The 11,161-nt window shown below is 47.0% G+C and overlaps 1 protein-coding gene across 1 annotated transcript in view; it reads left to right on the top strand.

Moving 5' to 3' along the window:
* Positions 1 to 11,161, top strand: part of plxnb3 (plexin B3) — a 65,619-nt gene that overhangs the window by 45,295 nt on the left and 9,163 nt on the right. The window contains exons 14-28 of the mRNA XM_086212939.1: positions 66 to 156; positions 266 to 435; positions 515 to 666; positions 5,382 to 5,487; positions 5,636 to 5,772; positions 6,242 to 6,418; positions 6,498 to 6,663; positions 6,744 to 6,875; positions 6,969 to 7,073; positions 7,179 to 7,340; positions 9,378 to 9,529; positions 9,667 to 9,767; positions 10,202 to 10,419; positions 10,505 to 10,683; positions 10,936 to 11,002. Coding sequence (XP_086069065.1) covers positions 66 to 156; positions 266 to 435; positions 515 to 666; positions 5,382 to 5,487; positions 5,636 to 5,772; positions 6,242 to 6,418; positions 6,498 to 6,663; positions 6,744 to 6,875; positions 6,969 to 7,073; positions 7,179 to 7,340; positions 9,378 to 9,529; positions 9,667 to 9,767; positions 10,202 to 10,419; positions 10,505 to 10,683; positions 10,936 to 11,002 — 2,115 coding nt within the window. The remainder of the gene's footprint in view (positions 1 to 65; positions 157 to 265; positions 436 to 514; positions 667 to 5,381; positions 5,488 to 5,635; positions 5,773 to 6,241; positions 6,419 to 6,497; positions 6,664 to 6,743; positions 6,876 to 6,968; positions 7,074 to 7,178; positions 7,341 to 9,377; positions 9,530 to 9,666; positions 9,768 to 10,201; positions 10,420 to 10,504; positions 10,684 to 10,935; positions 11,003 to 11,161) is intronic.

Here is an 11,161-nt window from a genome sequence, read left to right as displayed (position 1 = left end):
CTCTCTCACACACTCACTCTCTCACACACACAGCAGGTCCATCTCACCCCCTTGTCTCCCTGTAGTTTCAGTATGAGGTTAGCCAGCTTCAATATTTGGCGCCCGTGTACCTGAGGAGAGGAGAGAGACGCATCGATGCCTCACCAGATCTTCGACGTAAGACCCTCACCCTGTGTGTGTGTGTGTGTGTGTGTGTGTGTGTGTGTGTGTGCGTGTATGTGTGTGTGTTTCTTTGGTTGATACCTGTCTGTGTTGTGTTATCCAGTCCAGCTGTATGACTGCTCAGCTGGCCAATCAGACTGCTCGCAGTGTAGGGCTGTGCCTGAGGAGTATGGCTGTGTGTGGTGTCCAGGAAGCCCCGCCCCCAGCTGTCTCTTCAACCAATCCTGCTTCAGCATTCCTGCAGACACCTGCCCGCCTCCTCAGATCACACAGGTGAAGGACTTATCCATTCCATCAGTGAAGGGGATTCTTGTTGTCATGGAAACATTCAAACATCTCTGTCCACCTGCAGGTGCTTCCTGTCTCTGGTCCTCTGGAGGGTGGAATCCTGTTGACCGTCACAGGATCCAACCTTGGAATGAGGTACCAGGATGTAGTGGGCGGAGTCACAGTAGCAGGCATGCAGTGTCTGCCCCAACCTGAAGGGTACCAGATCTCCACCAGGTGATACAAAACACACACACACCAATACATACACACACATGCACACCCACACACAAACACAAACATACCTATATGCACACACACTCACACACAAACACACACATACCTATATGCACACACACTCACACACAAACACACACATACCTATATGCACACACACTCACACAAACACACACATACCTATATGCACACACACTCACACACACATACCTATATGCACACACACCCACACACAAACACACACATACCTATATGCACACACACCCACACACAACACACACATACCTATATGCACACACACCCACACACAACACACACATACCTATATGCACACACACAAACACACATACCTATATGCACACACACCCACTCACAACACACACATACCTATATGCACACACACTCACACACAAACACACACATACCTATATGCACACACACAAACACACACATACCTATATGCACACACACCCACACACAAACACACACATACCTACATGCACACACACAAACACACACATACCTATATGCACACACACAAACACACACATACCTATATGCACACACACTCACACACACATTCCTATATGCACACACACTCACACACAAACACACACATACCTATATGCACACACACTCACACACAAACACACACATACCTATATGCACACACACTCACACACACATACCTATATGCACACACACCCACACACAAACACACGCATACCTATATGCACACACACCCACACACAACACACACATACCTATATGCACACACACAAACACAGACATACCTATATGCACACACACCCACACACAACACACACATACCTATATGCACACACACAAACACAGACATACCTATATGCACACACACTCACACACAACACACACATTCCTATATGCACACACACAAACACACACATACCTATATGCACACACACCCACACACAAACACACACATACCTATATGCACACACAAACACACACATACCTATATGCACACACACTCACACACAAACACACACATACCTATATGCACACACACCCACACACAAAACACACACATACCTATATGCACACACACAAACACACACATACCTATATGCACACACACCCACACACAAACACACACATACCTATATGCACACACACTCACACACAACACACACATACCTATATGCACACACACAAACACACACATACCTATATGCACACACACAAACACACACATACCTATATGCACACACACTCACACACAAACACACACATACCTATATGCACACACACCCACACACAACACACACATACCTATATGCACACACACAAACACACACATACCTATATACACACACACCCACACACAAACACACACAAACCTATATGCACACACAAACACACACATACCTATATGCACACACACTCACACACAAACACACACATACCTATATGCACACACACCCACACACAAACACACACATACCTATATGCACACACACTCACACACAAACACACACATACCTATATGCACACACACTCACACACAAACACACACATACCTATATGCACACACACCCACACACAAACACACACATACCTATATGCACACACCCACACACAAACACACACATACCTATATGCACACACACTCACACACAAACACACACAAACCTATATGCACACACACCCACACACAAACACACACATACCTATATGCACACACACTCACACACAAACACACACATACCTATATGCACACACACTCACACACAAACACACACATACCTATATGCACACACATCCACACACAAACACACATACCTATATGCACACACACTCACACACAAACACACACATACCTATATGCACACACACAAACACACAACACACACATACCTATATGCACACACACAAACACACATACCTATATGCACACACACCCACACACAACACACACATACCTATATGCACACACACAAACACACACATACCTATATGCACACACACCCACACACAAACACACACATACCTATATGCACACACACTCACACACAAACACACACATACCTATATGCACACACACTCACACACAAACACACACATACCTATATGCACACACACACCCACACACAAACACACACATACCTATATGCACACACCCACACACAAACACACACATACCTATATGCACACACACTCACACACAAACACACACAAACCTATATGCACACACACCCACACACAAACACACACATACCTATATGCACACACACTCACACACAAACACACACATACCTATATGCACACACACTCACACACAAACACACACATACCTATATGCACACACATCCACACACAAACACACATACCTATATGCACACACACTCACACACAAACACACACATACCTATATGCACACACACAAACACACAACACACACATACCTATATGCACACACACAAACACACATACCTATATGCACACACACCCACACACAACACACACATACCTATATGCACACACACAAACACACACATACCTATATGCACACACACCCACACACAAACACACACATACCTATATGCACACACACAAACACACACATACCTATATGCACACACACCCACACACAAACACACACATACCTATATGCACACACAAACACACACATACCTATATGCACACACACTCACACACAAACACACACATACCTATATGCACACACACCCACACACAAACACACACATACCTATATGCACACACACTCACACACAAACACACACATACCTATATGCACACACACTCACACACAAACACACACATACCTATATGCACACACACCCACACACAAACACACACATACCTATATGCACACACCCACACACAAACACACACATACCTATATGCACACACACTCACACACAAACACACACATACCTATATGCACACACACTCACACACAAACACACACATACCTATATGCACACACATCCACACACAAACACACATACCTATATGCACACACACTCACACACAAACACACACATACCTATATGCACACACACAAACACACAACACACACATACCTATATGCACACACACAAACACACATACCTATATGCACACACACCCACACACAACACACACATACCTATATGCACACACACAAACACACACATACCTATATGCACACACACCCACACACAAACACACACATACCTATATGCACACACACAAACACACACATACCTATATGCACACACACCCACACACAAACACACACATACCTATATGCACACACAAACACACACATACCTATATGCACACACACTCACACACAAACACACACATACCTATATGCACACACACCCACACACAAACACACACATACCTATATGCACACACACTCACACACAAACACACACATACCTATATGCACACACACTCACACACAAACACACACATACCTATATGCACACACACCCACACACAAACACACACATACCTATATGCACACACCCACACACAAACACACACATACCTATATGCACACACACTCACACACAAACACACACAAACCTATATGCACACACACTCACACACAAACACACACATACCTATATGCACACACACTCACACACAAACACACACATACCTATATGCACACACACTCACACACAAACACACACATACCTATATGCACACACACTCACACACAAACACACACATACCTATATGCACACACACTCACACACAAACACACACATACCTATATGCACACACACCCACACACAAACACACACATACCTATATGCACACACACAAACACACACATACCTATATGCACACACACTCACACACAAACACACACATACCTATATGCACACACACAAACACACAAACACACACATACCTATATGCACACACACTCACACACAAACACACACATACCTATATGCACACACACAAACACACACATACCTATATGCACACACACTCACACACAAACACACACATACCTATATGCACACACACAAACACACAAACACACACATACCTATATGCACACACACAAACACACACATACCTATATGCACACACACTCACACACAAACACACACATACCTATATGCACACACACTCACACACAAACACACACATACCTATATGCACACACACCCACACACAAACACACACATACCTATATGCACACACACAAACACACACATACCTATATGCACACACACTCACACACAAACACACACATACCTATATGCACACACACTCACACACAAACACACACATACCTATATGCACACACACAAACACACACATACCTATATGCACACACACTCACACACAAACACACACATACCTATATGCACACACACTCACACACAAACACACACATACCTATATGCACACACACCCACACACAAACACACACATACCTATATGCACACACACAAACACACACATACCTATATGCACACACACTCACACACAAACACACACATACCTATATGCACACACACTCACACACAAACACACACATACCTATATGCACACACACAAACACACACATACCTATATGCACACACACTCACACACAAACACACACATACCTATATGCACACACACTCACACACAAACACACACATACCTATATGCACACACACACACTAATTTTGAACAATGTGTGTGTTTGTTTGCAGGGTTGTGTGTGAGTTGCAGCCCAGTGGGAAACAGAGGGTGGGACCAGTACTTGTAACCGTGGGAACAACCTCACCTGGAAGATCCAAGCAGAAATTCACCTATCAGGTAGGAGGTCGGGGTGTCATCGGAGTCCAGACCCTCTCCGTGTCTCTAGAGCACCCAGGACACGTGCACCTGTCACCTTGGCGTGACCACAGCTTGACGCGGTCAACTGGTTCTGTAGACGATTGGACCTCTGTGCTCTTGTGTTCAGGACCCACAGCTCCTGGATTTGGTTCCTGATAAAGGTCCAGTATCTGGGGGAACCAGATTGACCATCAGAGGACGGCAGCTGCTGACTGGGCAGACATCAGACTTGAGCGCCTTCCTGGGCCAGCAGCCCTGCTACATGTGAGTACTACTGCTACCATCTGCAGTATTTCGACCTCCACTTCTGTGGAAAACTGCGATACAGTTTTATTCAAGAAATCAAAATAAGGGGCACCTGAGTGGCGCAGCGGCTCAGTGAATACCAGGCAGACCACGGCCGCGCAGAGAACCAGGGACCGATTTCTGCATGTCACCCCCTCTCCCTCCCCTTTCCTGTCATTTCTTTTCTATAAACTAAATAATAATAAGCCCAAAAAGATCATCTTAAAAAAAAAGAGAAATCAAGATGATGCTGAAATAATGACATCATGATGGTGACTTGTACAAAGTATGAATTCCTGATTTGTCAGGTCTGTCGCCATGACAACAGGCTTACAACTTTTAAAATCCTGGTTTTCTGAATGGAGTTCTGATCAGATGAGGACGTGTCACTTGTGCACCGTCTCCTCTTCCTGTCTCCGTCTCCTTACCCCATCTCGTCTGCCCTCAGTGTGGAGGAGGTGAATGACACCCAGTTGGTGTGTCAGACTGGTTCCAGTAATCGAACTGGTGGAGTTACAGTTCGGGTTTTGTTTGGGAAGGCGGAGCGTTCCATACCCAACGTGATGTTTCGGTACCTTGACGACCCGGTTGTTACTGATGCCACACCTGCTGAGAGTTTCTATGCGTAAGAAGTCCCTCTGATCAGTGATCAATCAATAAACCTGCAAGCCGACCTTTGACCTGACAGTGGTTCCGGTCCTCAGGGGGGGGCGTGTCATCATGGTGATGGGCAGGAACCTTGATGTGGTGCAGCAGCCAATCATATCAGTGTGGGTGGAGCCTGTGGATGTCCAGAGGGTCAAACGGAAAAGACGTTTGGCTCTCCTCTCCGCTAAGCAGCAGCTGGTCTTCAACAGCACCATGGCAACGGTGAGAGGAACTGGCCAATCAGAGAAGAGTCAATAAACTTTATGGAAACCTGTCTCACTCTCTGTTTGTCCCGATCTCAGGTGTCGCAGCCCTGCTCTGTTCTGTCCTCCTCTCAGATGACCTGTCCGACCCCGTCGGTGACCCCAGAGGTCAAAGTGAAGGGCGTTTGGTTTCAGCTGGACAATGTTAGAGTCCACTACGAGACCATCAAGGTACTCGTCTGTCAACCTGGGGAAAGAAACATCACCTCTGGCTTTGTCTGAAAGCATCACCTGTCTCTCTCCCTCCACCTGTCTGCCTCTCAGGGGAGGAGCTTCACGTACTATCCCAACCCTCACTTCTTCCCTCTGAACCGAGAGGCTCCGGACGCTCCGTACCGCTTCAAACCCGGAGGAGTGATCGCTGTTGAAGTGAAGTGGCGCTGATGTTTCCAGCCTGTTGCTATAGAAACAAGTCAAGAGGGTTAACAAGCTCATCTCAGTGTGTCTCTGTCCTTTTGCTATGATGTCCTTCAGGGTCAGGACCTGACCAGGGCCATGACTAGACAGGAAGTGACGGCTCGACTGGGAGATCAAGAGTGTGAGGTGAAAACTCTGGACAACACACACCTGTACTGTGAACCGCCGGAGAGCCAACCAATGAGCGCTGACGACAGCAGCGAGCTGCCCAGCCTCCAGGTGACACACACACACACACACACACACACACACACACACACACACACACACACACACACACACACACACACACACAATTTCTTTTGTGATGTCACAGAGAGATGCGAGTCACATCTTGTCAAAGTCCTTTTAACCAAACCAATCCGAGTCAACCTCTCTGGAACTGAACCAATCAGAGTCAACCTCTCTGGAACTGAACCAATCCGAGTCAACCTCTCTGGAACTGAACCAATCAGAGTCAACCTCTCTGGAACTGAACCAATCAGAGTCAACCTCTCTGGAACTGAACCAATCAGAGTCAACCTCTCTGGAACCGAACCAATCAGAGTCAACCTCTCTGGTACCGAACCAATCAGAGTCAACCTCTCTGGAACCGAACCAATCAGAGTCAACCTCTCTGGTACTGAACCAATCAGAGTCAACCTCTCTGGAACCAAACCAGTCAGAGTCAACCTCTCTGGAACCAAACCAATCAGAGTCAACTTCTCTGGTACTGAACCAATCAGAGTCAACCTCTCTGGTCCCGAACCAATCAGAGTCAACCTCTCTGGTACTGAACCAATCAGAGTCAACCTCTCTGGAACCAAACCAATCAGAGTCAACCTCTCTGGAACCAAACCAGTCAGAGTCAACCTCTCTGGTACCAAACCAATCAGAGTCAACCTCTCTGGAACCAAACCAATCAGAGTCAACCTCTCTGGAACTGAACCAATCAGAGTCAACCTCTCTGGAACCGAACCAATCAGAGTCAACCTCTCTGGAACTGAACCAATCAGAGTCAACCTCTCTGGAACCAAACCAATCAGAGTCAACCTCTCTGGAACTGAACCAATCAGAACTCCCCTCAGAAAACAAACATTTCAAAGTTGTTGGCTTGTCGTCGTGTGTAAAACTTTATAAATCATGAATTCATTCTTTCTAGAAATCTCCATGATGATGTCACTCCTTCAGACTCCTTTGATCAGTTTAGTCATGAAATCTCAGTCTAATCAGAGAGAGAAGCAGCGTCACTCAGAGTCCTGGAGACCAGGGCCTCATGTATCAATCCCAACTCAGTCTCATGTCAAAACGTGAAAAGGCTCCGTTTGTCCACGGGTCCAAACCTATCAGTTCTACCATGAAGGCCTAAAAATAGTGAAATGTGTCCGTTTTCTTTCCCTATTCTTTTCTATTGGATCGCTGGTAGGTCATGTGACTCTCATGCGGGCCTCTCCAAACAAAAACATGGCGGCCGCTCCTGTCATGTTCGGAGGAGAGTTCCTTATTCCAAGAGAGTTTTGATTTAATAAAGCATTCTGATGACATTTCTAGTGAGAAATATGCATTTTGTTTTCATAATCTTGGCTCAGTTCTTGTGTAGAATCTTTGGTTTGTTGGTTGTTACCATGAATCGTTCAAAGAGACTCGTTAGGGTGTCTGTGACTCGTTTCACGTGTTTCCTGATCCCCACCTGTAGCCGCCACGCTCCGGCGGTGCAAAGCCACTTTTTTCTTGGCCTCCACCTTCAGACCGGACCACTTCTTTTTTATTTTGGCGACACTGCGCTCCGTGCCGGCCGTGCCGTTCAGTGGCTCTTCGTTTGCTGGTCATTCCACTTGAATGGCCACCAAATAAAGTTTCCCATCTCGCCGCCACCTCATCAACAAGCGCCTCCGTCTCGGTCTCTGAAAAGTTCCTTTTTCGTCTGGTTGATGCCATGATTGGGCGTGAAATGCCGTGAAGCCATCATGAATATTTATATGCAAAACACATTCATGAGGTAATTTGCATGACCATATATGGTGATCCTACCCAGGTTTTATAAATGAGGCCCCAGGTCTCCAGGACGTGTGGCGAGGAGCCTCTGGAGACGGCTGGAGGTGTAGTTGGTGGCTCCTGTGCTGTGGGGGGAGGGAGCTTTATTCTGTGCCTCCTCTCCAGTGATGGAGACTTCTAGAATCTGGCGTCTCCTGCTGGACACACGCTGCCTCAACACCAGGCGTACCTCATGAACTGGCAGGGGAGCGGATGTTTGCAAGTGTTATTTGTGTCTCCAAGGTGGTGATGGGGAACCTGCAGGTGGACCTGGGATTGGTCCAGTATGACAGTGACTCTCTGCTGCCTCTCGTCCCATTGGCTGCTCAAATTGGTTTAGGGGCGGGAGCAGCTGTCATCATCCTGTCAGTGCTGGTCATCATCCTCATGTACAGGTAAGGAAATCAGATTTAATGGAGGAAAATTACGTTTCCGAAGTTGATAGCTGTGTTTAATGTGTGTGTGTGTGTGTGTGTGTGTGTGTGTGTGTGTGTGTGTGTGTGTGTGTGTGTGTGTGTGTGTGTGTGTGAAGGAGGAAGAGTAAACAGGCTCTCAGAGATTATAAGAAGGTTTTGCTGCAGTTGGAAACCCTAGAGATCAACGTGGGAGATCAGTGTCGTAAAGAGTTTACGGGTAAATTTCACATGTCTCCGTGTTCAGAATCACCTGCTAGCAAATCTTCCACTATAAATGTGTGAGGACCAGCGTAGTAGAATTTGGTTCAGGTGAGAAATACCATGTAACCAGATGATGAAGGGTGAACCAGCAGGGGGCGCTGCTGCTTAGCTGAACTAAACAATGCTGCTTTACAATCCACTGGTTGTCAGGTTAGCTAGCAGGTAAAAATGAATCCTACCTGCTTGTTTCCAGTATAAAACCACCACCTTAATGGTGATGACGCCCAAACCAAGCGTTTGACGGCACACCACATGGTCTGAGACGTGCCAGTGTCCCCTCCTCCCGCTCCACTGCATCAAGCCGTTCAGACATTAAATACCTCTAATATATACAATGAAATACAGCAAAGGGGCGTGGCAGTCGGCTATCTGTTCTTCTTCTGCACGCAGACCTGATGACAGAGATGATGGACCTGAGCAGCGATGTTGGGGGACCAGGACTCCCCCTGCTGGACTACCGGATGTATGCCGAGAGAGTTTTCTTCCCCGGCCAGCAGGTGGCACCGCTGAGCCGCCAGCTGGACCTGCCAGACTCCCGGAGGCAGACGGTGGAGCAGGGCCTCCAGCAGCTCAACAACCTGCTCAACAACCGACTCTTCCTTACCAGGGTGGGCGGGGTTTTGGGGGGGTCAGGTGATGCCGATGAAACCGTCTGAACCTGCGTGTGACTTTCATTTCCTGTCTGTGTCCCAGTTCATCCACACTCTGGAGGCACAGCAGGGTTTTTCTCAAAGAGACCGCGGCTACGTGGCCAGTCTGCTCACCATGGCGCTGCATGACAAATTGGAGTATTTCACCGAGGTCATGAAGTGCCTCCTGCAGGACCTGGTGCAGCAGTACGTCGCCAAGAACCCCAAACTCATGCTGCGGCGGTACGTGACACCAACCATCCTCCTCAAGCCAGTTTTCATTCCTCCTTGCTTTTAGAACTTGAGTTTTATTCTAAACGTGCAGAGTTTGGGCAGCAGGTTCCGTCCTGACTGAGCGTCCGCCTCTTCCTCTGAGTCCGTTGGCCGCTCCAACTCTCCCAGGGCCAGAGCGGCCAGAGCGAGATGAACTCACTTATAGCCATTAGAAGCTGTTGACCTCTGACCTCTGAGTTCACCTGCCTCTTTCTGTTTCAGCACGGAGACGGTTGTTGAGAAGATGCTGACCAACTGGATGTCCATCTGCCTCTACTCCTTCCTCAAGGTAAATGCCTGTCTGTCTCTCGGAGGGGGGGGCACACTAAAGGGGACAATCAAAAACCCATTACTGATCAAATGATCAGGTAGTGGGAGGGGCAGCAGAGGCTGACAATCCAAGATCCTAATTATTGATACGGTATCATAATTGGCGATGATGTGGATC

The sequence above is a fragment of the Aulostomus chinensis genome, chromosome 9 (genome assembly GCF_037954235.1).
Source record: "Aulostomus chinensis isolate RoL2024-O1b breed Wild chromosome 9, RoL_Achi_v1.0, whole genome shotgun sequence".
Classification (NCBI taxonomy): Eukaryota; Metazoa; Chordata; class Actinopteri; order Syngnathiformes; family Aulostomidae; genus Aulostomus; species Aulostomus chinensis.
The sequence above is the reverse complement of the archived record's forward strand: the minus strand, read 5'-3'. Positions and strand labels throughout refer to the sequence as shown.